The sequence below is a fragment of the Neoarius graeffei genome, chromosome 9 (genome assembly GCF_027579695.1).
Source record: "Neoarius graeffei isolate fNeoGra1 chromosome 9, fNeoGra1.pri, whole genome shotgun sequence".
In the NCBI taxonomy this organism is placed as follows: domain Eukaryota; kingdom Metazoa; phylum Chordata; class Actinopteri; order Siluriformes; family Ariidae; genus Neoarius; species Neoarius graeffei.
This window is the reverse complement of record NC_083577.1, coordinates 1470744-1498579: the sequence shown is the minus strand read 5'-3', so window position 1 is coordinate 1498579 and position 27836 is coordinate 1470744. Positions and strand designations below refer to the sequence as shown.

Genomic DNA, 27836 nt, shown 5'->3' with positions numbered 1-27836 from the left:
GCATGTCCAGAACAGATGACCAGTTGGCGTAATCCACTTCATCATCGGTCTTGAATGGTTTGAAGAGCTTCCAGTCTGATCCAGCGGATTGTCACCCATCCCTGAAACGCTGACTGAGACAACAGTACCATAAGGTCAATAAAATAACTCTCCATCCTTGGAGTCAAGGCGTAAAAACAGTGACACTGCGTTTCTGAGCTTGTGAATTCACCAGCTCAGCGCTCCCAGGCCCCCGCAATTAGATAATAAAGATGAATAACTCGAGCGGGTATCTTCAGTATGACTGCACACCTGAGAGCTCAGTATGGTATGAGCTGTTATTAAGGAACTTGAAATGATATTGATAAGGGCTGAGTTTCTCAAATCTAAAGTTAAGTTACTCAAAATTCATACTTTCACTGCCAGAAACACATCTGGATCAATCTGGAGATAAATGCACCTTGCGTTGGTCCCATCCAGAGCATATTCCTGCTCCATGCCCAGTGTTCCAGGGATGGGTTCTGGATCCACCGTGACTCCGACCAGGATAAAGCACTTACTGAAGATGAATGAAGGACTAAATAAATAAATATGAAGCCCGGAAATGTGACTCAAGCAGCTGTGTAACCCGCTTCTGAGTGTATGAGAGAACGCGTCCCTGCGTAAATATGGATGTAACTTTCAGACGTGGCCCTCAGCACTGAATACAATCCCTCATGAGTGTTGCTACAAGGTCATTTTACTAAACATCTCAAATATTTTAAAGAAACCTCTATAAGGTAATGAAGTACTTCTAAGAAGACTAAGATTGTTGGTAAAATATTGGTAGATGAAGCAGTAAATTTCTCATCAGACCAAAAATGTAAGAAAATGTAAAGCTAGCTATGTTCTCTACACCATATCTCGATGATATGTCATCTAGCTACCTGTTACTTTGCCTCTTATCTACACTGTCAGAAACAGGGGGAGTCCATTTCTGTCTACATGAATGTACCCCCGAGGGCTCATTATGGGACCTCAGGGTAACTGTGTACCTATTCAAGGTCAAAGAGGCACATACATGTTCCCAAGCAGTACAGAAAGGGTACAGATGAGTACCTGAGAGGGTCCTGCCCCAGTGGCATGCCGTTGTACCCCAAAGGTACAGTAATGTACTTTACTTTCTGAGAGTGTACCTGCCCTTTAGTCCTGTTAATTTGCAGAGCAGTTGTTATCCCCAAAGTGTCTTTCAGGCTCCAGTGAATCTCACTGCTGCTGATAAATGAATCTCGCAGGCTTCTAGCTATCGATAGTCTTGTGGGTATCTGAGGACCCGCCCCCACTGTAACCTTAGCTATGTAATAGGTGACAGGCCAAGGGCTATAGAAACAGAAATCAGCACCATCCAGTGTGCCTTAAGGCCCGGTCCCACTATAACTATTACTATAACTACTTATGTGGTCGGTGCTCACACCAGACTGAAAACAATCCCGATAGCCCAGGCCTGGATTTATTGTATCGGTGAGATTGTGTCTAGGTTTTTTTTTTTCTTTTTTTTCCAGGCCTGGACCTGACCCGATAAAACATCTGACCAATCAGGTCATTGTTTAACCAACAACCATGTATATTTATTTCCCTGAGTGTCAGGACGGAGTGATATTACAGTGGGGATTATAGTTGTGGTGTTTCCGCTCCAGACTGGAACTAAACTCAGGCAGAGGGAGAGTCACAGTCGGAGTTATAGGTAGAGTTAGAGTTATGGGTGTTGTTGGGACCGGGCCCTTAAAGACCTGGTTAGTACTTGGATGGGAAACTGCCTGGGAATACCAGGCGCTGGCACAGGAAGGACTTTGACTTTTTACTCGTTGCGTAAAACTAGCTTAAAGTTACAACTTTCTCAGCATTTCATCAGAGGAGGAGGAGGGCGGTATTTTAGATGGAAAGATGGGCGTGTCTTTGAAGTAGGCAGATAGGCGTGGCTTTGACCTAGTATATCCCATAAATTTTGTTTTTAAATATTTCTGAGTAGGTGTCCTAGTTTTTAGGAGCGGTTTAATGATCACACTCATTTAGCTTATTTTAACCAGCTAGCTCGTGTGAGTAGTGAAGATTATGAACATTTGTAAAATGAGATTAGGTTCATCAACCAAATACATACCTTCTGTAAATGCCAATGGTTTTCTTCTTCCTATTTTAAGACTTCCATATATGGACTAAACACAGGCCAAAATGGCCACGCCTACTCAGAGCTCCTCTCATTTACATGTCTTGACTCAGTAATAACTTCATGGTCTTAGATTTATATATCCATCCATTATCTCTAGCCGCTTTATCCTGTTCTACAGGGTCGCAGGCGAGCTGGATCCTATCCCAGCTGACTACGGGCGAAAGGCGGGGTTCACCCTGGACAAGTCGCCAGGTCATCACAGGGCTGACACATAGACACAGACAACCATTCACACTCACATTCACACCTACGCTCAATTTAGAGTCACCAGTTAACCTAACCTGCATGTCTTTGGACTGTGGGGGAAACCGGAGCACCCGGAGGAAACCCACGCGGACACGGGGAGAACATGCAAACTCCGCACAGAAAGGCCCTCGCCGGCCCCGGGGCTCGAACCCGGACCTTCTTGCTGTGAGGCGACAGCACTAACCACTACACCACCGTGCCGCCGCTTTATGATCACTTTGGATTTATTTGCAGAAATCGAGGCAGACAGTGTGTGAGTATAAATCGAGGCTGTATGTGTGTTTATAATCAGTCCATATGATCGCACATTTTACTTTCCAAGAGCTGAAGTCCACACCGTTCCTCACTCACCCATTACTCTGTGTTAGAGTTTCAAATGATTTACTGGTGTGGATTTTAACACTTTGGGAAATTAAAGAGCTTTAGAAACTTTTTCTGCATCTTTCTTCTCCTGAGAGCTTTTCAAAACATCGATGGAAACGATTACAGCGACTTCATAATTCTTCATGTAGATATGATAGTGTTCCAGGTGTTCATTGCCTGCATTAAAGAAGCAGTATGCAGTTTTCATCGCCTGCTTGTGAGGAGACTGCAAGTGAAAACACTGACACGTCTTTATCTGTGTTTCCTCGGATTATACTCTCACTCACTTCTGCTGAAGCTCTTACTCCTGCGTCGTCTGTTCGTGGATACAAACCGACAGGACCGTGTTCCAAACCTGAAAAATGTTCACAGAATAAATACTGAATCAATAAATCTATCAGTCCACATCATCGCTAAACATCTCGAGAGACACCTTTATGTCTTATATATGGTGTATTTTACGACAGAGGGAAAGTGCAAGGATTTTTCTCGAATATTTATGAAAATGTGTTTAAGTTGATCACTCTTTCAGTACCTTCAGTAATTTTCCTAAACAGGTCAGAAACACGGTTCGCGCTGATGATCACTGAGTTAGAAGCGAGTGATCCTGCTTTAAAAGAGTCTCCTCTCTTTCCTGGTTACTGAAATAAAGAAGTGCCACGTCAGCTTGCTCTGAGCTCTGTGGTTTAATGAATGATGTTGCATCTCCTTCCAGCTCCTGTGGAAACCCTGAAACGTCACGGCTGTAATCGCTGAGAAACAGAGTGCGGAGTCATCGCTCTCTCACAGCCCCGTCACACATTCAGCTTCCAGTTCATTCAGAGAAACGGAAAGTTACACACAGACCGGATTTGTGGCTCAACATGCGTCACTTCCCACATTTGATGTAGTGTGTGTGTGTGTGTGTGTGTGTGTGTGTGTGTGTATATATATATGGCAGATCATGGAATCCAGGGACACATGTTGGCCCGGGGGCATTTTGAGTTATTGACAGATTCAGAAAGTACAGTTTCTAAGCTTTCCAATGATGCCTTCCATGTGGAGATCTGACAATATTTGAAGAATGTGTGGCCTTTTGAAAGTGTATACTTCTTAAAACAGAAAAGGGAGAAAATCGCCCTCAAAGTTTTCCATCTCAGCTACTCTGGGTGCGGGGCGGGCACATAATGCTGCTCATTTGCATGACATTAAGGGAAGCCCTACCCCCTACGAGCTAGCACGATGCTACTTTCATGTAAACAAAGATCACCACGTCAATTTTCCTTCCATGCAAAGTATGCCCAACACAATTATGAAGTACAAAAATAAGTCCTAAAGTATACTTTAACGTTTTGTGGTTGAAAAATTACTCACACCGTAAGAAAGAAAGATAGCACGATGATGACACAACTAACACAACACTAGTTTCATGTAAAGCCTCGATCACAACCGGCCGTACAGTACGCGCTCCTACAGCCGGTCTACACGCAAAAAACGCAAGAAACACACAGAGAGCACGCATGAAACGCACGAGAGCGCGCGTGTGATGTGCTGATTTTCGAGCCGCAGACCGGCCGCAGAGGTTCTTTGTCATGTCAAACAAACTCTACGGGCGCTTACGTTTTTTTCAGGTTGCAAGACAAACTTACGGCCAACGCGCGTCTTTCTCCGTGAACAAAAAAAAAAACCGCAGCGATTTGGGAAACGCCAAAAATCACACGGCCAAAAAATCGTACGTCCGGTTGTGACCTAGGCTTAACCAAACCACAACACTCTCCGTTACATGCAAAAATAACCACACAGCCTTAGATTAATAAACTCACCCCATCAGAAAGAGAAACGGCGCCTTGCACACACCAATGCCTCCGATGGAATGTAATCCTAGAACGGTCCGTGTATCATCCGATCATTCAAGTATTCCATTCAATCTGGAAAACGAGGTTGCGTTTTTTTTTGCTAGAAATGGTTATCTCCGATGTAAATACCGTGTGTCTGTTTGCTTCGCGGTGTTTCAGCTCCTCTGCGCTCTGTTTAGTAACTCATTCCATAGTGAAATCACACGCCTGTATGCAGTTAAGTAGCCACGAGCTCAGCTCGGATCATACAGCTGATTTGCGGAAAAAAAACCCCAAAAGACTGAAATCATCATGTGAATGGCCCATATGGTAATTTACTCACACCCCCCAGCAGGCTACAGTCCTGACAAAAACGAGACAATTTGCAACAAAAAATGTATGCTTTTCCAACAAAACAATCTATTATCTGAAATACTGATTGCATTCTTCAAGATCTCAACTTGCACATGATGGAAAAAAACAAAAATCACAAATTTCGAAAAAAAAAAGCTTCTTTTGTGATTATCTCGGATTCGTTTCGGTCGACATGCGTCCCTGGATTCGGTGAGGGGTCACATATATATTAATTAGAGCTGGGCAATAAATCGATTTTATCAATTAATTCGAATTTACAGTTAAGGACGATGTGTTTTTATGAAAATCGGTTTTCTCTCAGTTTTAATTTCCGCCACCGGCGCTCCCCTCTGCGCATGTGCAGAACGGATCGGGCAGCAGGGACGGATCGGGCACTGACACTATCGCCCTCCTCCCGCATGCTTGCCATAGACACACACACAAACAGCATGGCAGCGATTGGGGGGAAAGCCGCAACTTGTGCCCAAGAAAGCAGTAACTTCCTCCGTGATGTGGAATTGGTTCAGTTTTGCGGCGTCGGACGCAGACCAAACAAGTCCTCGTTGTAAGGCGTGTTTGAAAACGGTTGCTTCCAAAGGACGCAGCACGACGAATTTATTCCAACCCCTTAAACAGAAGCCTGCAGCGGAGCGGGAGAAGTGCTGCTCCCAGCGGAACGAACACAGCCGCAGCACGAGCGCACCATCCACAGTAAAGCAAGCAGCCGCCCCGGACACCTTTCCCAACTGTGCGCCTGATGATCAGAACGGGGCGGGGGAAGGCAATTTTAGTAGGGGGAAAAATCGAAGATTTTTTTAAGGCCATATCACCCAGCTCTAATATATATCTACAGTATATATACAACCCCGATTCCAAAAAAGTTGGGACAAAGTACAAATTGTAAATAAAAACGGAATGCAATGATGTGGAAGTTTCAAAATTCCATATTTTATTCAGAATAGAACATAGATGACATATCAAATGTTTAAACTGAGAAAATGTATCATTTAAAGAGAAAAATTAGGTGATTTTAAATTTCATGACAACAACACATCTCAAAAAAGTTGGGACAAGGCCATGTTTCCCACTGTGAGACATCCCCTTTTCTCTTTACAACAGTCTGTAAACGTCTGGGGACTGAGGAGACAAGTTGCTCAAGTTTAGGGATAGGAATGTTAACCCATTCTTGTCTAATGTAGGATTCTAGTTGTTCAACTGTCTTAGGTCTTTTTTGTCGTATCTTCCGTTTTATGATGCGCCAAATGTTTTCTATGGGTGAAAGATCTGGACTGCAGGCTGGCCAGTTCAGTACCCGGACCCTTCTTCTACGCAGCCATGATGCTGTAATTGATGCAGTATGTGGTTTGGCATTGTCATGTTGGAAAATGCAAGGTCTTCCCTGAAAGAGACGTCGTCTGGATGGGAGCATATGTTGCTCTAGAACCTGGATATACCTTTCAGCATTGATGGTGTCTTTCCAGATGTGTAAGCTGCCCATGCCACACGCACTAATGCAACCCCATACCATCAGAGATGCAGGCTTCTGAACTGAGCGCTGATAACAACTCGGGTCGTCCTTCTCCTCTTTAGTCTGAATGACACGGCGTCCCTGATTTCCATAAAGAACTTCAAATTTTGATTCGTCTGACCACAGAACAGTTTTCCACTTTGCCACAGTCCATTTTAAATGAGCCTTGGCCCAGAGAAGACGTCTGCGCTTCTGGATCGTGTTTAGATACGGCTTCTTCTTTGAACTATAGAGTTTTAGCTGGCAACGGCGGATGGCACGGTGAATTGTGTTCACAGATAATGTTCTCTGGAAATATTCCTGAGCCCATTTTGTGATTTCCAATACAGAAGCATGCCTGTATGTGATGCAGTGCCGTCTAAGGGCCCGAAGATCACGGGCACCCAGTATGGTTTTCCGGCCTTGACCCTTACGCACAGAGATTCTTCCAGATTCTCTGAATCTTTTGATGATATTGTGCACTGTAGATGATGATATGTTCAAACTCTTTGCAATTTTACACTGTCGAACTCCTTTCTGATATTGCTCCACTATTTGTCGGTGCAGAATTAGGGGGATTGGTGATCCTCTTCCCATCTTTACTTCTGAGAGCCGCTGCCACTCCAAGATGCTCTTTTTATACCCAGTCATGTTAATGACCTATTGCCAATTGACCTAATGAGTTGCAATTTGGTCCTCCAGCTGTTCCTTTTTTGTACCTTTAACTTTTCCAGCCTCTTATTGCCCCTGTCCCAACTTTTTTGAGATGTGTTGCTGTCATGAAATTTCAAAATGTCTCACTTTTGACATTTGATATGTTGTCTATGTTCTATTGTGAATACAATATCAGTTTTTGAGATTTGTAAATTATTGCATTCCGTTTTTATTTACAATTTGTACTTTGTCCCAACTTTTTTGGAATCGGGGTTGTGTGTGTGTGTGTGTGTGTGTGTGGTGTCTCGCTGATTTCATAATTATTTAAAGAGATTTTTATGAACAGCTCAGTAATGTTATTTTATTCATTCGAAGTGAGAGTAATAATTTATGAAACAGTTTTAGTCATAATTAGATAAAGAACATTTACTGGTAAAAAAAAAAAAATTATAATTTTTATCCTGGTTTAGAAAAAGAGTCGACTCTGATCAGTAAACTGCACCAAACGATGTGAGTCAGTGAAAAGAGGCAGGAGTCCCATCAGCAGCTGCAGGACACCACCAGCACCACAGTGTGAACAAACTCATTTTTCTCTTCTGTTTAACGGCACGTTCGCTTTGTTATTAAATGACTGAATGTGGTGATCAGGTGTGAAATGTCCGCCCTGAGGAGCCAGCGGATTCCTCACCCTTCAGTGAGCTGTGATTTAAGAAATATAATTCCCTCTGTGCACTGGACGATGTTAATTTCCTTTTCAATGAGCACTTTTAAAGCTTCAGTCCACACTTATCTGAGGATGAAGACCCAGTGTTTGGAGGATGAGTGTCTCCATCTAGTGGCCAAAGAAGGCAGTGCAACTCAAACATGAGTGTGACACACTGAGGTGCTTTTCCTTCCAGTGCTGCATTGAATGGGTTTGAGTGAGTGTAAAAGTGACATGGACAAACACATTACGGGATTAAACACTGTACAGGGATGGGGTGGAAACATAACCGTGGTTGCCTGCACAATTCCCATGATGCCATGATGTGGGTCTGGTTCGGAATGACTTCACTGAACCGTCCTGTGAGTTTCAGCAGAACAAAGACAGAGATTGGAATCATTCGATCAGATGGAGTTGGTGTCCCATTTCAGGAATTTGTGTGACATTCCAGTTATATATGATTCGAAGACAAATACGGGCACAAACACGTTATACGCTAATTAGGGATGAGTGGGTCACTCTGTGAGACATACAGCCCTGATGTTCAACAAGTAAACACATCTGGGAAGAGAACTAGCTCCATGTTACGTGTTTACAACTCAGAAAAACAAAGAGAAGCAAACTAGATCTCTGCGTATAGTATTTAGTATGTATTACCAAACACACACACACTCACAAACCTGGGGCTTCCTCTAAAAAATGAAATATATGCTAATATATCTAAAAAAAATTGCAATACCGTGTGCTTAAAATGGTATTTGCCTTGCAAGGTTCAGGATGAGGGCGGCACGGTGGTGTAGTGGTTAGCGCTGTCGCCTCACAGCAAGAAGGTCCGGGTTCGAGCCCCGTGGCCGGCGAGGGCCTTTCTGTGTGGAGTTTGCATGTTCTCCCCATGTCCGCGTGGGTTTCCTCCGGGTGCTCCGGTTTCCCCCACAGTCCAAAGACATGCAGGTTAGGTTAACTGGTGACTCTAAATTGAGCGTAGGTGTGAATGTGAGTGTGAATGGTTGTCTGTGTCTATGTGTCAGCCCTGTGATGACCTGGCGACTTGTCCAGGGTGAACCCCGCCTTTCGCCCGTAGTCAGCTGGGATAGGATCCAGCTTGCCTGCGACCCTGTAGAACAGGATAAAGCGGCTACAGATAATGGATGGATGTGTGCTGGATGATTTTCACCACTAGATGGCGTTTTGAACCATTTTCATCAACCCAGACTTCTATAATAATTGTAATTTATTCAATATTAACACCAGCACTGATGTGTTTCATCTCAGTATAGTCAGTCATATCATTTAGTTTATAGCTCAAAAACACATGTAAGTATGATTTTTGGGTATCGTTTTCCTTTAAACCGTGTGCAGAGGTGTCAACTTTCTGGCTGCATTTGCAAATTTATCTATTTATAGTATCAACACTGAACGTCAGCATTGGAGACCATGCACCTGAAGTAGTCCACGAGTTCACTTACCTGGGGTCAATGATCGCTGACAACCTATCCCTGGAGAGCAAACTGAACCGTCAAATCAGCAAAGCAGCTACCACCATGTCTCGCCTGAACAAGAGAACCTGGACAAACAGAAAGCTGATGGAGAAGACCAAGGTGCAGATCTACAGGGCATGCGTGGTGAGTACTCTCCTATACGGAAGTGAGACGTAGACCCTAAAAGCAGCTCAAGAAAAGCGACTAAACACCTTCCACATGCGCTGCCTTCAAAGGATCCTCAAGATCACCTGGAGGAACAAAGTCAGCAACCAAGTGGTCCTGCCTTGAGAGGGCAGGAGTCTCCAGCATGTACTGCCTCTTGAAGCAGCGAAGGATGAGATGGCTTGGTTATCTGGTTCGCATGGACGATGGGCTCATCCCAAAGGACCTCTTCTATGGAGAACTGATAAGCGGCAAACGCCCAACAGGCAGACCAAAGCTGCGTTACAAAGATGTCTGCAAGTGTGATCTCAAAGGGTTTAACCTCCAGTCATGGGAGACCCTCGCCCTCGACAGAACTGCTTGGAAGCACCACGTCAGACAAGACCTTTGAGAGCATGAAGAAATCCTGGCGCGTCAGTCTACTGAAAGAAGACCGAGGAGAAGGATACAGAAGCAGCAGCCCAGAAGGAGCAGTCCGACAACAACCATGTCTGCCCAACCTGTGGGCGAGACTGTACCTTGAGAATCGGTTTCTACAGCCACAGCCGATGTTGTACCACCCAAAGCGCGATACCATGGTCAACATGACTGATGGATGCCAATCAGTATTGCTGTGGCACTCTGAGTCGAAATTGAATCAGATTGTGAAGAGATTCCGAACTCTAAGTACAAATAATGGACAATAATAATAAAATACTAGTGGTCATGGACAAGTTAGCAATCAACAAGCTAATTAACCAGTTTTCTGACTAGCTGACTGCTAGCTTGCTCGGAGAACCGAGTAACGATGTATATAATGAGCGAACAGCAGAACGTTCATAATGTTTTTGAAATGCGAAGTATTGTATTGCTCCGGTTTCCATTTATAAACAGCATTATTCATTCATCATTTTATGCTAGAAATGTATTCATGTCTTCGAGTCAGCAGTTAATCATCCCTTTTAACTTCTAAATCGTTACAGAACAAAGTTTACTGGAGATAAATGGCAGAGTGGCATTTAATATTGTGAAAAGGGCTCAGAGGAAGGGATATGGCAAGAGAGCGTTTGAGTGTGTGTATAAAATAGCAAAAGTAACACATTCCTTGAGGAAAATCTCATTTTGGCGTCCAGTCTGAGGACAGCATGAAATGTATTTCAGCTTAGTGATGACGACGTTAGAACTAAGCATCGTTATAAATGACATTTTGAATGTGTATCACTGTCCACGTGCAACACTGTAAATCCACATCTCACTGGTGATTTGGTGAGGACATTTGGTTGTGTCTCATTTAGGTGCGCAGCGTGCAGATCAGGGGTCACCAAACTTTTTTCTCTGGGGGCCACATTGTCATTCCTGACTGTGATGGGGGCCGGGGTCGGGTCAGCTATATCACATAGAATTGTATGACCCAGACAAATATGACCACTAGCAGGCCTCATTGTGTAGTAGAGATTACTAGCCTGGCACGGCCATCCCCACTACTATATCCACACTACTATATCCCCAACTACTATATCCACACTACTATATCCCCAACTACTATATCCACACTACTATATCCCCCGCTACTATATCCCCAACTACTATATCCACACTACTATATCCACACTACTATATCCCCCACTACTATATCCACACTACTGTATCCCCACTACTATATCCACACTACTATATCCCCAACTACTATATCCACACTACTATATCCCCAACTACTATATCCACACTACTATATCCACACTACTATATCCACACTACTATATCCCCCACTACTATATCCCCCACTACTATATCCCCAACTACTATATCCCCAACTACTATATCCACACTACTATATCCCCAACTACTATATCCCCCACTACTATATCCACACTACTGTATCCCCACTACTATATCCACACTACTATATCCCTACTACTATATCCCCCACTACTATATCCCCCACTACTATATCCCCACTACTATATCCCCCACTACTATATCCCCCACTACTATATCCCCCACTACTATATCCCCCACTACTATATCCCCACTACTATATCCCCACTACTATATCCCCACTACTATATCCCCCACTACTATATCCCCCACTACTATATCCCCACTACTATATCCCCCACTACTATATCCACACTACTATATCCCTACTACTATATCCCCCACTACTATATCCCCCACTACTATATCCCCACTACTATATCCCCCACTACTATATCCCCCACTACTATATCCCCACTACTATATCCCCCACTACTATATCCACACTACTATATCCCTAACTACTATATCCCCACTACTATATCCCCCACTACTATATCCCCCACTACTATATCCCCACTACTATATCCCCCACTACTATATCCCCACTACTATATCCCCACTACTATATCCCCCACTACTATATCCCCACTACTATATCCCCCACTACTATATCCCCACTACTATATCCCCCACTACTATATCCACACTACTATATCCCTAACTACTATATCCCCACTACTATATCCCCCACTACTATATCCCCCACTACTATATCCCCACTACTATATCCCCCACTACTATATCCACACTACTATATCCCTAACTACTATATCCCCACTACTATATCCCCCACTACTATATCCCCCACTACTATATCCCCACTACTATATCCCCCACTACTATATCCCCACTACTATATCCCCACTACTATATCCCCACTACTATATCCCCACTACTATATCCCTACTACTATATCCCCCACTACTATATCCCCCACTACTATATCCCCCACTACTATATCCCCCACTACTATATCCCCCACTACTATATCCACACTACTATATCCCTACTACTATATCCCCACTACTATATCCCCCACTACTATATCCCCCACTACTATATCCCCACTACTATATCCCCCACTACTATATCCCTACTACTATATCCCTAACTACTATATCCCCACTACTATATCCCCCACTACTATATCCCCCACTACTATATCCCCACTACTATATCCCCCACTACTATATCCACACTACTATATCCCTACTACTATATCCCCCACTACTATATCCCCCACTACTATATCCCCCACTACTATATCCACACTACTATATCCCTACTACTATATCCCTAACTACTATATCCCCCACTACTATATCTCCCACTACTATATCCCTAACTACTATATCCCCCACTACTATATCCCCCACTACTATATCCCCCACTACTATATCCCCACTACTATATCCCCCACTACTATATCCCCACTACTATATCCCCCACTACTATATCCCCCACTACTATATCCCCCACTACTATATCCCCCACTACTATATCCCCACTACTATATCCCCCACTACTATATCCCCCACTACTATATCCCCCACTACTATATCCCCACTACTATATCCCCCACTACTATATCCCCACTACTATATCCCCCACTACTATATCCCCCACTACTATATCCCCCACTACTATATCCCCCACTACTATATCCCCCACTACTATATCCCCACTACTATATCCCCCACTACTATATCCCCCACTACTATATCCCCACTACTATATCCCCCACTACTATATCCCCACTACTATATCCCCAGTACTATATCCCCAGTACTATATCCCCCACTACTATATCCCCACTACTATATCCCCACTACTATATCCCCCACTACTATATCCCCCACTACTATATCCCCCACTACTATATCCCCCACTACTATATCCCCCACTACTATATCCCCAGTACTATATCCCCAGTACTATATCCCCCACTACTATATCCCCACTACTATATCCCCCACTACTATATCCCCCACTACTATATCCCCCACTACTATATCCCCAGTACTATATCCCCACTACTATATCCCCCACTACTATATCCCCACTACTATATCCCCCACTACTATATCCCCCACTACTATATCCCCCACTACTATATCCCCAGTACTATATCCCCAGTACTATATCCCCCACTACTATATCCCCACTACTATATCCCCACTACTATATCCCCCACTACTATATCCCCCACTACTATATCCCCCACTACTATATCCCCCACTACTATATCCCCCACTACTATATCCCCACTACTATATCCCCCACTACTATATCCCCCACTACTATATCCCCCACTACTATATCCCCCACTACTATATCCCCACTACTATATCCCCCACTACTATATCCCCCACTACTATATCCCCCACTACTATATCCCCCACTACTATATCCCCCACTACTATATCCCCACTACTATATCCCCCACTACTATATCCCCCACTACTATATCCCCCACTACTATATCCCCACTACTATATCCCCCACTACTATATCCCCACTACTATATCCCCCACTACTATATCCCCCACTACTATATCCCCACTACTATATCCCCCACTACTATATCCCCACTACTATATCCCCCACTACTATATCCCCCACTACTATATCCCCCACTACTATATCCCCCACTACTATATCCCCCACTACTATATCCCCACTACTATATCCCCACTACTATATCCCCACTACTATATCCCCCACTACTATATCCCCCACTACTATATCCCCACTACTATATCCCCACTACTATATCCCCCACTACTATATCCCCACTACTATATCCCCCACTACTATATCCCCAGTACTATATCCCCAGTACTATATCCCCCACTACTATATCCCCACTACTATATCCCCCACTACTATATCCCCCACTACTATATCCCCCAGTACTATATCCCCAGTACTATATCCCCAGTACTATATCCCCCACTACTATATCCCCACTACTATATCCCCCACTACTATATCCCCCACTACTATATCCCCACTACTATATCCCCCACTACTATATCCCCAGTACTATATCCCCCACTACTATATCCCCAGTACTATATCCCCAGTACTATATCCCCCACTACTATATCCCCACTACTATATCCCCCACGACTATATCCCCCACTACTATATCCCCAGTACTATATCCCCAGTACTATATCCCCCACTACTATATCCCCACTACTATATCCCCACTACTATATCCCCCACTACTATATCCCCACTACTATATCCCCAGTACTATATCCCCAGTACTATATCCCCCACTACTATATCCCCACTACTATATCCCCCACTACTATATCCCCCACTACTATATCCCCACTACTATATCCCCAGTACTATATCCCCACTACTATATCCCCCACTACTATATCCCCCACTACTATATCCCCAGTACTATATCCCCCAGTACTATATCCCCCACTACTATATCCCCACTACTATATCCCCACTACTATATCCCCCACTACTATATCCCCACTACTATATCCCCCACTACTATATCCCCCACTACTATATCCCCCACTACTATATCCCCACTACTATATCCCCCACTACTATATCCCCCACTACTATATCCCCCACTACTATATCCCTACTACTATATCCCCCACTACTATATCCCCCACTACTATATCCCCCACTACTATATCCCACACTACTATATCCCCCACTACTATATCCCACACTACTATATCCCCCACTACTATATCCCACACTACTATATCCCCAGTACTATATCCCCCAGTACTATATCCCCCACTACTATATCCCCACTTCTATATCCCCACTACTATATCCCCCACTACTATATCCCCCACTACTATATCCCCCACTACTATATCCCCCACTACTATATCCCCAGTACTATATCCCCCACTACTATATCCCCACTACTATATCCCCCACTACTATATCCCCACTACTATATCCCCCACTACTATATCCCCCACTACTATATCCCCCACTACTATATCCCCCACTACTATATCCCTACTACTATATCCCCCACTACTATATCCCCCACTACTATATCCCCCACTACTATATCCCACACTACTATATCCCCCACTACTATATCCCCCACTACTATATCCCCCACTACTATATCCCCCACTACTATATCCCACACTACTATATCCCCACTACTGTATCAACACTTGATTCCTGGCACATATTTGTTTCTTTACTAGTGGTTTGCAAAAGTAGTAATCAAGTCTTCACACTTTGTTTTAATTTGAAATACCACTGATATTCCATTTATTTATTTTCTAATAAAAATAATATCAAAGCTGTCAAGGTAAGAAACATCTGCCTAGTTGAGTTGATTGACACTGGCAAAGGTGAGTGGAAAATTATAAATTGTAGGTAGGCCTGTTGATATTATTAATAATAATTGTGTGCAGCACTTAATAAAGGTCAAATAAATAGGCCTATAAAATAAATACACTTAAAAAAACAGTGAAATTATAATATGAGCAGTAGATCAAAAGATCACAGCAGTTGTGCTGTGTCCTGCATGTCATTGCTCTCATCCATGGCCAAAGCAAAAAACTTGAATTCTGACGCTTTCTCATTCAGCTGGTCATACACGTTGTCCCCCAAATCTTCGGTTCGCCTGGTCGTAGTAGGTGCGGAGAGACTCACTGCGTTGAGCGCATCCTTCTTGTCGGGACACGCCTCCTCGGCCACAGCAAGCATGCATACTTTAACAAAGTCCCCATCAGTAAACGGCTTTCCATGTGTAGCTAGTAGGTGAGCTACCTTATAGCTCGCTCGGACAGCAGCCTGGTTGATCTGGGTTTGGCGAAGGAATCCATTCTGTTGTGCAGCCAGTCCGCATTTCATCCTCCGAATCCTGTCTTCTCTTGTTTGCCCTCGCAAACTAGCATACTCTTTGTGGCGGGTTTCATAGTGACGACGCAGATTATATTCTTTGAAAACCGACACACTTTCTTTACATACAAGACAAACTGCACGGTCCTTACACTGAACGAAAAAATAATCGGTGGTCCACTGTTCTTTAAAAACGCTGCACTCTCTGTCAGCTTTTCGCTGACCGCTCGCCATTTTGCTGTCCTGAACACTGACAGTTCTCTGCGCGTGCGCTGCCTGTCACTGCTTGATCGCGAGCATATGACGAAAATTCGGAAAATATGAATAGTTCATTTTATAACTAAATATCAATTTTAATTGATAAAATCAACAAAATACAAGATGCAGACATGTTATTATTTGCCAAAAAGCAATTTAAAAAAATAGGCCATGACCACTTTTGGGGATTGCCTCATAGGGCCGGTTCAAGTGATGGGGGCGCAGAGGGGCTGGGGGGCCGGTCAAAGGGGGCCGGATCTGGCCCGCGGGCCGTAGTTTGGTGACCCCTGGTGTAGATGATGGAAAAGGGCGCAAAAGGACACAGCACTTTAATATGTTATGCCTCTGAGAAGGTTGGAGCTGCCTGACATCCTGATGGATTTCCACTCAAGCAAAATATTTTAATTAGCAGCTTCTATAAATACATTTTGCATAACAAAGGGAGGGATTGTCAGGATATTATGAAGTGGTCGTGTCCTTATAGCTAGAACTAAACCACATCAGTCAACAGGGCACAAAAGTGACGCGCTGCAACGTCTTCAGCAACGAACAGCTCAGGATTGGGAATATTTTTTGAGGGGGAATTTTTCACTCACATGCATGAATCACTCTGATTTCTGGGTTTCTGTGAAGTTTAACTGGTCATGCTGGGAATGGACAACCATAACCTGTACACATCACAAACCGGGGCCAGGTGAAATCCAGTTTGAAATCTAGCTTGAAAGGAAATATTGGAGATGCAGAAAACATGTGGGAAAGGTTCTCTGGAGTGTTGAGACTCCATACAAGTCAACTTTTTGCCTTTGGACAAGATGCTACATTTGACAGAAACACTGCTCATCACCATGACAACACCAGTCCCACAGTGAAGTGTGGTGGTGGTAGGACTGCGTTACCCTTTCATAGTTACCCTCAGTGTGGTCAACAGTCTCCTCTAGACAGACTCATGGTTGTGCCATATTCGTCTCATTTTTTTTTTCGAATAATCAAATCAGCAACTAATTCAGGGGTTTAATAGCAACAGCAGTGGAGTAGTGGTTCGCACGGTCACCTCACAGCAAGAAGGTTCTGGGTTTGAACCTCGTGGCCGGCGAGGGCCTTTCTGTGCGGAGTTTGCATGTTCTCCCCGTGTCAGTGTGGGTTTCCTCCGGGTGCTCCGGTTTCCCCCACAGTCCAGAGACATGCGGTTAGGTAAAATACCCAGCCACTGGGGTTGTACAAGACAGTGCATACTTAGTGCCGATCCCAAACCCGGATAGATTGCGGAGGGTTGCGTCAGGAAGGACATCTGGTGTAAAAACCTACACCAAATCAAACCTGTAGAACAGATCCACTGTGGTGCCCCCAACAGGAGCAGCCAAAAGAAGAACAGCAATGAGGGTGAAAACTTATGCAATCACATCGGTTTCTGTTTTATGTTTTGTAAATATTTTCGCAAACTGTATTGATTTTTCCACACACTTTAATATGATGGATGATTAAGAAGAAGCCACAAAGCCTTTATTTGTCACACAGACACTCGAGCATAGACTTACACACACAGTGGAATTTAACCTCTGCATTTAACCCATCTGAAGCAGTGAACACACACACAGCAGTAGGCAGCTATACTACAGCACCCAGGGAGCAGTTGGGGGTTAGGGGCCTCACTTGAGGGCACTTCAGCCCAACCTCAGCCTGAGGTCACCCCATGTCTCTGGACTGTGGGGGAAACCGGAGCACCCAGAGGAAACCCACGCAGACACTGGGAGAACATGCAAACTCCACACAGAAAGGCCCTCATCAACTGCTGGGCTCGAACCCAGAACCTTCTAGCTGTGAGGCAACGGTACTAACCACTAAACCACCGTGCCACCTACATACAGGAGACTTTTTGATGGAATAAAAATGTGTTCTATTCCCTTCTAGCGGGTTTCATTCATTTGGTTTGATAGCATGCAATATTGTTAGCATATCGCTTATCCTACGTGTATTACGTCACTCTACCCAATGGAGAATGAGCGTTGAATATGGTTTACGATATTGCATGGTTGTCAAGGCAACATGACGTCACACGTCAGACATAAAACTTCTGCGCCAGCGAGCGACTGTGACAATTTATAAACAAACATGGCTGCCAGGTTTGCTTCATTAAATACGGAAGATTTTGAGAGAATTTTGAAAGAGAAAGATGCGTCGAACACCTGAAAGGAATGTGTATGTATAATAATAATAATATTATTGTCTGGCTTTTTTCCGTGGTCTATCAGATATATTCCATTCAGCTACTCGTCTTCGACTTGTTCAGTATCGTGCTCGCTGAATGGAATATATCTGATAGACTACGAAAAAAAGCCAGACAATATTATTTAAACATTTTGTGTAGATCATGACGTATAATCCCAGTTAAGTCAGTTTCAGTTCCAGGTTGCAAACTGCAAAATATAAAAAAGGTCAGGGGGGTGAAAACTTATGCAAGGCACAGTCATTTTTGGTCAAACCGTTTCTTAAAGCAGGACAAACAGTGACCAAATCACCACTTTGTATCCTTTTTAAAGAACTGATTTGTTTTCTGCAGCCGACAAGAGTCCGTGCCACCTGGAGGATGAGCCGGGTCCTTGTCGAGGTCTCGTACCGCGCTACTTCTTCGACAACAAGATGAAAGAGTGCAGACGTTTCTACTATGGCGGCTGCTTTGGAAATGCCAACAACTTTAGGACCCTTAAAGAATGTCAGGACCGATGCCAACGTATGTATATATTCATTTTCCTGTATTATTTAAAAACATAAAAAGCAAGTCTTCTGTTCCTGACTCAACATGTGCACCAGGAGTTTCTTTTATATGACAACATATTAAGACCACTGTGGATAAAAATAAAGAAAAAATACAGAGTTGAGGGACAGAGTAATGATCTGAGGGAAAAAAAAACCTCATCATTTCCAAGACTGAAATCCTAAATGTTATGAGAAAAAAGCTCAGATATTTGCTGAGATTAAGAAGTCAGACATTTGCGAGAAAAAACTCTGAAAAAACTTTGTTTTGTTTAGTTTAGTCAAGGAACCAGATCGCTTCACTTTGCAAGGTTGGATCAGTGTCATCACACCACAGACACCACAACTGAGCCGAGAGTTACAGGAAACAGTCTTTCCTCCTTGATTATAAAATATCAAAGAATAAATCACTAAGAGAATTTCAACTACATTTCCCAGAATGCACTGCAGCCGGGAAGCATGTGATTGTTGTCTCGGGGAATATCAGTTTTGTTTTGTTTTTCCTCGGAAATTTCTGACTTTAATTGCATAAATTCTGAGTTTTATTCTCAGGACATTACCCCTCTCTCAGCTCTGTAATTATTTATTTATTTATTTATTTATTTATTTATTATTTTTTTACTTACAATGGCCCTAATATGCCATCAGAGGGGAACTGTCAGGGCCTTCTAGACTTTCAGAGAAGCCCAAACATATCAGCATTTCAAATGTTATATTTCATTTCTTTCATTCTTTCATAATTTCATTCTAATTATTCTCTTCTGATTCTAATCCGGCCTCATTTCCTACCAAATGTGCTTCAGAAATGAAAGGGTTACTGTCCTGAAAACATTAAAATCGAGTTCTCCAATGAGATCATTCCGTTTGTTGTCTCTAGGCGGAGAAGAGTTTAGAGCTGCTCACTCATTGGTTTGGACTTCATTGCTGGGACAGAAGGCCATGGCAGTGTATGGTTATGTAGGAAGTGACAGATTAATTAACCAATCAGATTTTGATTTATAGTGGGAGGGACTGAAAATTTATCGCCCTTGGCTTTCTCAAAGGCCAACGCGAGTTTAACCACGAGTCGACGCAGCACTGAAGTCACCTTCCAGCCAGTGTAGCATTCATCAGTAGTGTTAGCGAATGCTAATAAAGCAGTCAAGCCAGTGCTATCGAGAGCTACAGGCTAACGACCGAGAAACTAAGATTTCTGTCTCCAGACTCTTCCACGCTGCATGCTCGCTACAGGATTTTTCACTCAGACTTAAGGATTCATTTCCCTGTGGAATTTACTGAGTTACTTTTATAATCAACATCGACAGCTACACACAACGGCGCGACCTGGCAGCCTGACGCTAATCCCTTACAAAATCCTTTACCCTGTTGCTGTTTTGGTGTCTGGCTAAGTTTTGGCTGAGCTCAAGTCCCAGCTCTAACAGTAACGGTTCGACACTGTATGCTGTCACACTTTTATCCCGTTATAAGCCGCATGAATAGTATTTTTGGAAATGGACACGGTATGTTTGGAGATCAGGTGTAGATGGATACACAGATGTATAGACAGATGGACGCATGCTCTGGTTTCCCTCACAGTCCAAAGACATGCGGTGAGGTTAACTGGCTGCTCTAAATTGCCCGTTGGTGTGAGTGTGTGTGTGAATGGTTGTTGCACCCAGAGTGGATCAGTAGGGTCCACATGGCAACGACCCCACACACACAAGTGGTACCGGTCGGAATAAGTGAGAGAGAGAGAGAGAGAGAGAGAGAGATATCGAGGTCATTTTGACTTATAAGGGAAGCTTTTGTTCATTCTAATCTAAAGACAGAACTGTGATGATTAACGCTCTTGGCTGTGGTTCAGTCTTATCTTGATCACCCACCCTGGCCCAGTCGTTCTTCTCTCCTGCCCTGAACATCCTTCATTTCAGCGTTGCATGGCGTCTCGTTCTACTCACCTCAACACACACTTGTTCTTTTCCTTTTAATCAGCCGCATTACTCATGGCTGTCGACATTAAAGGACACGGGCCTCGTCCCACTGCTGTTTTTACCAAGAACACAATTATGGCTCATTAAGATCAGAGCAGATTAAGTTCAGAGTCCAACAGTAAGAGTTGTTTTATTCCATTGGTTATTAATGTCGGATATTAAACACCCAGTTACTTTACCACAGAGCAGCTTGAGTTCTTGAATCGGATTGGACAGAAGATGTGGATTCATTTGCTGTAACCCACGGTAACCAGTCAGAAGTGAATCGTATTTTCGGTGTTTGTTGTGTAAATGTCCCAGAGCCGACCGAAGCGTTGGTGCAGAAGGTGAGGTGGAGACAAGTGAAACCAGTGAGTGAGAGATATGTTGTCTTTGATTTCAGCGGAAATGAAAGAAAACGCTGAGGAACCACAGGACGGTCTGAAGCCTGAAAAGAAACCGGACTCGAACGATTGGTTACTCGTTATCCCGGGTACGTGACTGCGTGACACTTCATCACACCATCATCACAGTGTTCGTGTGTAAGGCTCGCAGTGGTACCAGCTGTTCCTGGTACCGCAGCAGGGTCACACTTTTCCATACGTTATGGATCTTCAGAACAGCAGCGTCGTCACACTGTGCGTGGTGCTGGTGGAATATTTTCCTGCTCTGATGAAGGTGTGTTTGTTTCTCACAGAGTTTCCCTCAGAGTCGAACTCACAGCCGCAGAAGCTGCCGATACTGGAGGCAAAACCAGACACGGGTAAACAGACAGATATACAACACTGCCTGTCTGTCTGTCACTCTTTGTTTCTCTCTCTCTCTCTCTCGGTTGTGTGTGTCTCTCTCTCTCTCTCTCTCTCTCGGTTGTGTGTGTCTCTCTCTCTCTCGGTTGTGTGTGTCTCTCTCTCTCTCGGTTGTGTGTGTCTCTCTCTCTCTCTCGGTTGTGTCTCTCTCTCTCTCTCTCGGTTGTGTCTCTCTCTCTCTCTCGGTTGTGTGTGTCTCTCTCTCTCTCTCTCGGTTGTGTGTGTCTCCCTCTCTCTCTCGGTTGTGTCTCTCTCTCTCTCGGTTGTGTGTGTCTCTCTCTCTCTCACTCGGTTGTGTGTGTGTCTCTCTCTCTCTCTCTCGGTTGTGTGTGTCTCTCTCTCTCTCGGTTGTGTGTGTCTCTCTCTCTCTCTCGGTTGTGTGTGTCTCCCTCTCTCTCTCGGTTGTGTCTCTCTCTCTCTCGGTTGTGTGTGTCTCTCTCTCTCTCACTCGGTTGTGTGTCTCTCTCTCTCTCTCGGTTGTGTGTCTCTCTCTCTCTCTCTCGGTTGTGTGTGTCTCTCTCTCTCTCTCTCGGTTGTGTGTGTCTCTCTCTCTCTCTCTCGGTTGTGTGTGTGTCTCTCTCTCTCTCTCTCTCTCTCGGTTGTGTGTGTGTCTCTCTCTCTCTCTCTCGGTTGTGTGTGTCTCTCTCTCTCGGTTGTGTGTGTGTCTCTCTCTCTCTCTCTCGGTTGTGTGTCTCTCTCTCTCTCGGTTGTGTGTGTCTCTCTCTCTCGGTTGTGTGTGTGTCTCTCTCTCTCTCGGTTGTGTGTGTGTCTCTCTCTCTCTCGGTTGTGTGTGTCTCTCTCTCTCTCTCGGTTGTGTGTGTCTCTCTCTCTCGGTTGTGTGTGTCTCTCTCTCTCTCTCGGTTGTGTGTCTCTCTCTCTCGGTTGTGTGTGTCTCTCTCTCTCTCGGTTGTGTGTGTGTCTCTCTCTCTCTCGGTTGTGTGTGTGTCTCTCTCTCTCGGTTGTGTGTGTCTCTCTCACTCGGTTGTGTGTGTCTCTCTCTCGGTTGTGTGTCTCTCTCTCTCTCTCGGTTGTGTGTGTCTCTCTCTCTCTCTCTCGGTTGTGTGTGTCTCTCTCTCTCTCTCTCGGTGTTGTGTGTGTCTCTCTCTCTCTCGGTTGTGTGTGTCTCTCTCTCTCGGTTGTGTGTGTCTCTCTCTCTCGGTTGTGTGTGTCTCTCTCACTCGGTTGTGTGTGTCTCTCTCTCTCGGTTGTGTGTGTCTCTCTCTCTCTCTCGGTTGTGTGTGTCTCTCTCGGTTGTGTGTGTCTCTCTCTCTCTCTCGGTTGTGTGTGTCTCTCTCGGTTGTGTGTGTCTCTCTCTCTCTCGGTTGTGTGTGTCTCTCTCTCTCTCTCTCGGTTGTGTGTGTGTCTCTCTCTCTCTCGGTTGTGTGTGTGTCTCTCTCTCTCTCGGTTGTGTGTGTGTCTCTCTCTCTCGGTTGTGTGTGTCTCTCTCTCTCGGTTGTGTGTGTCTCTCTCACTCGGTTGTGTGTGTCTCTCTCTCGGTTGTGTGTCTCTCTCTCTCTCTCGGTTGTGTGTGTCTCTCTCTCTCTCGGTTGTGTGTGTCTCTCTCTCTCTCGGTTGTGTGTGTCTCTCTCTCTCTCTCGGTTGTGTCTCTCTCTCTCTCTCTCTCTCTCTCTCTCTCTCTCTCTCTCTCTCTGTCTCTCGGTTGTTTGTGTCTCTCTCTCTCGGTTGTGTGTGTCTCCCTCTCTCTCTCGGTTGTGTCTCTCTCTCTCTCGGTTGTGTGTGTCTCTCTCTCTCACTCGGTTGTGTGTGTCTCTCTCTCTCTCACTCGGTTGTGTGTGTCTCTCTCTCTCTCACTCGGTTGTGTGTGTCTCTCTCTCTCTCACTCGGTTGTGTGTGTCTCTCTCTCTCTCTCTCTCTCTCTCTCGGTTGTGTGTGTCTCTCTCTCTCTCGGTTGTGTGTGTCTCTCTCTCTCTCTCGGTTGTGTCTCTCTCTCTCTCTCTCGGTTGTGTGTGTCTCTCTCTCTCTCTCTCGGTTGTGTGTGTCTCCCTCTCTCTCTCGGTTGTGTCTCTCTCTCTCTCGGTTGTGTGTGTCTCTCTCTCTCTCACTCGGTTGTGTGTGTCTCTCTCTCTCTCTCACTCGGTTGTGTGTGTGTCTCTCTCTCTCTCTCTCTCTCTCTCTCTCTCTCGGTTGTGTGTGTCTCTCTCTCTCTCTCGGTTGTGTGTGTCTCTCTCTCTCGGTTGTGTGTGTCTCTCTCTCTCTCTCGGTTGTGTGTGTCTCTCTCTCTCTCGGTTGTGTGTGTGTCTCTCTCTCTCTCGGTTGTGTGTGTCTCTCTCTCTCTCGGTTGTGTGTGTCTCTCTCTCTCGGTTGTGTGTGTCTCTCTCTCTCTCGGTTGTGTGTGTCTCTCTCTCTCGGTTGTGTGTGTCTCTCTCTCTCGGTTGTGTGTGTCTCTCTCTCTGTCGGTTGTGTGTGTCTCTCTCTCTCGGTTGTGTGTGTCTCTCTCTCTCTCTCGGTTGTGTGTGTCTCTCTCTCTCTCTCTCGGTGTTGTGTGTGTCTCTCTCTCTCTCTCGGTTGTGTGTGTCTCTCTCTCTCTCTCTCGGTTGTGTGTGTCTCTCTCTCTCTCTCGGTTGTGTGTGTCTCTCTCTCTCTCGGTTGTGTGTGTCTCTCTCTCTCTCGGTTGTGTGTGTGTCTCTCTCTCTCTCGGTTGTGTGTGTGTCTCTCTCTCTCGGTTGTGTGTGTCTCTCTCACTCGGTTGTGTGTGTCTCTCTCTCGGTTGTGTGTCTCTCTCTCTCTCTCGGTTGTGTGTGTCTCTCTCTCTCTCTCGGTTGTGTGTGTCTCTCTCTCTCTCGGTTGTGTGTGTCTCTCTCTCTCTCGGTTGTGTGTGTCTCTCTCTCTCTCTCGGTTGTGTGTGTCTCTCTCTCTCTCTCGGTTGTGTGTGTCTCTCTCTCTCTCTCGGTTGTGTGTGTCTCTCTCTCTCTCTCGGTTGTGTCTCTCTCTCTCTCTCTCTCTCTCGGTTGTGTGTGTGTCTCTCTCTCTCTCTCGGTTGTGTGTGTCTCCCTCTCTCTCTCGGTTGTGTCTCTCTCTCTCTCGGTTGTGTGTGTCTCTCTCTCTTACTCGGTTGTGTGTGTCTCTCTCTCTCTCACTCGGTTGTGTGTGTCTCTCTCTCTCTCACTCGGTTGTGTGTCTCTCTCTCTCTCTCACTCGGTTGTGTGTGTCTCTCTCTCTCTCACTCGGTTGTGTGTGTGTCTCTCTCTCTCACTCGGTTGTGTGTGTGTCTCTCTCTCTCTCTCGGTTGTGTGTGTGTCTCTCTCTCTCTCTCGGTTGTGTGTGTCTCTCTCTCTCTCTCGGTTGTGTGTGTCTCTCTCTCTCGGTTGTGTGTGTCTCTCTCTCTCTCTCGGTTGTGTGTGTCTCTCTCTCTCGGTTGTGTGTGTCTCTCTCTCTCTCTCTCTCTCGGTTGTGTGTCTCTCTCTCTCTCTCTCTCTCTGTGTTGTGTGTGTCTCTCTCTCTCTCTCTCTCGGTTGTGTGTGTGTCTCTCTCTCTCTCGGTTGTGTGTGTCTCTCTCTCTCGGTTGTGTGTCTCTCTCTCTCTCGGTTGTGTGTGTCTCTCTCTCTCTCTCGGTTGTGTGTCTCTCTCTCTCTCTCTCTTGGTTGTGTGTGTGTCTCTCTCGGTTGTGTGTGTGTCTCTCTCTCTCGGTTGTGTGTGTGTCTCTCTCTCTCGGTTGTGTGTGTCTCTCTCTCTCTCGGTTGTGTGTGTCTCTCTCTCTCTCGGTTGTGTGTGTGTCTCTCTCTCTCGGTTGTGTGTGTCTCTCTCTCTCTCTCTCGGTTGTGTCTCTCTCTCTCTCTCGGTTGTGTGTGTCTCTCTCTCTCTCTCTCTCTCTCTCGGTTGTGTGTGTCTCTCTCTCTCTCTCTCTCGGTTGTGTGTGTCTCCCTCTCTCTCTCGGTTGTGTCTCTCTCTCTCACTCGGTTGTGTGTGTCTCTCTCTCTCACTCGGTTGTGTGTGTCTCTCTCTCTCTCACTCGGTTGTGTGTGTCTCTCTCTCTCTCTCTCGGTTGTGTGTGTGTCTCTCTCTCTCTCGGTTGTGTGTGTGTCTCTCTCTCTCGGTTGTGTGTGTCTCTCTCTCGGTTGTGTGTGTCTCTCTCTCTCTCGGTTGTGTGTGTGTCTCTCTCTCTCGGTTGTGTGTGTCTCTCTCTCTCTCTCGGTTGTGTCTCTCTCTCTCTCTCTCTCGGTTGTGTGTGTCTCTCTCTCTCTCGGTTGTGTGTGTCTCTCTCTCTCTCGGTTGTGTGTGTGTCTCTCTCTCTCGGTTGTGTGTGTGTCTCTCTCTCTCGGTTGTGTGTGTCTCTCTCTCTCTCTCGGTTGTGTCTCTCTCTCTCTCTCTCTCTCTCTCTCGGTTGTGTGTGTCTCTCTCTCTCTCTCGGTTGTGTGTGTCTCTCTCTCTCTCTCTCGGTTGTGTGTGTCTCCCTCTCTCTCTCGGTTGTGTCTCTCTCTCTCACTCGGTTGTGTGTGTCTCTCTCTCTCACTCGGTTGTGTGTGTCTCTCTCTCTCACTCGGTTGTGTGTGTCTCTCTCTCTCTCTCTCGGTTGTGTGTGTGTCTCTCTCTCTCTCGGTTGTGTGTGTGTCTCTCTCTCTCGGTTGTGTGTGTCTCTCTCTCGGTTGTGTGTGTCTCTCTCTCTCTCTCTCGGTTGTGTGTGTCTCTCTCTCTCTCGGTTGTGTGTGTGTCTCTCTCTCTCGGTTGTGTGTGTCTCTCTCTCTCTCTCGGTTGTGTCTCTCTCTCTCTCTCTCTCTCTCTCTCTCGGTTGTGTGTGTCTCTCTCTCTCTCTCTCTCTCTCGGTTGTGTGTGTCTCTCTCTCTTACTCGGTTGTGTGTGTCTCTCTCTCTCTTACTCGGTTGTGTGTGTCTCTCTCTCTCTCACTCGGTTGTGTGTGTCTCTCTCTCTCTCACTCGGTTGTGTGTGTCTCTCTCTCTCTCACTCGGTTGTGTGTGTCTCTCTCTCTCTCACTCGGTTGTGTGTGTCTCTCTCTCTCACTCAGTTGTGTGTGTCTCTCTCTCTCTCACTCGGTTGTGTGTGTCTCTCTCTCTCTCTCTCGGTTGTGTGTGTGTCTCTCTCTCTCTCTCGGTTGTGTGTGTGTCTCTCTCTCTCGGTTGTGTGTGTCTCTCTCTCGGTTGTGTGTGTCTCTCTCTCTCTCGGTTGTGTGTGTGTCTCTCTCTCTCGGTTGTGTGTGTCTCTCTCTCTCTCTCGGTTGTGTCTCTCTCTCTCTCTCTCTCGGTTGTGTGTGTCTCTCTCTCTCTCTCTCGGTTGTGTGTGTCTCTCTCTCTCTCTCTCTCGGTTGTGTGTGTCTCTCTCTCTCTCTCTCTCTCGGTTGTGTGTGTCTCCCTCTCTCTCTCGGTTGTGTCTCTCTCTCTCACTCGGTTGTGTGTGTCTCTCTCTCTCACTCGGTTGTGTGTGTCTCTCTCTCTCTCACTCGGTTGTGTGTGTCTCTCTCTCTCTCACTCGGTTGTGTGTGTCTCTCTCTCTCTCACTCGGTTGTGTGTGTCTCTCTCTCTCTCACTCGGTTGTGTGTGTCTCTCTCTCTCTCACTCGGTTGTGTGTGTCTCTCTCTCTCTCTCTCTCTCTCTCGGTTGTGTGTGTCTCTCTCTCTCCCGGTTGTGTGTGTCTCTCTCTCTCTCTCTCTCTCTCTCGGTTGTGTGTGTCTCTCTCTCTCTCTCGGTTGTGTGTGTCTCTCTCTCTCTCACTCGGTTGTGTGTGTCTCTGTCTCTCTCTCTCTCTCGGTTGTGTGTCTCTCTCTCTCTCTCGGTTGTGTGTGTCTCTCTCTCTCTCTCGGTTGTGTGTGTCTCTCTCTCTCACTCGGTTGTGTGTGTCTCTCTCTCTCTCGGTTGTGTGTGTCTCTCTCTCTCTCACTCGGTTGTGTGTGTGTCTCTCTCTCTCTCACTCGGTTGTGTGTGTGTCTCTCTCACTCGGTTGTGTGTGTCTCTCTCTCTCTCACTCGGTTGT

General features: G+C 45.5%; 1 protein-coding gene across 2 annotated transcripts in view; it reads left to right on the top strand.

The window, feature by feature from the left end:
- The window catches only part of tfpia (tissue factor pathway inhibitor a), a 79350-nt gene that overhangs the window by 39497 nt on the left and 12017 nt on the right, over positions 1 to 27836 (top strand). For both annotated transcript variants that reach the window (XM_060928935.1, XM_060928936.1), the window contains exons 3-5: positions 18945 to 19115; positions 21491 to 21580; positions 21785 to 21850. In XM_060928935.1, the coding sequence (XP_060784918.1) occupies positions 18945 to 19115; positions 21491 to 21580; positions 21785 to 21850 (327 nt within the window). The remainder of the gene's footprint in view (positions 1 to 18944; positions 19116 to 21490; positions 21581 to 21784; positions 21851 to 27836) is intronic.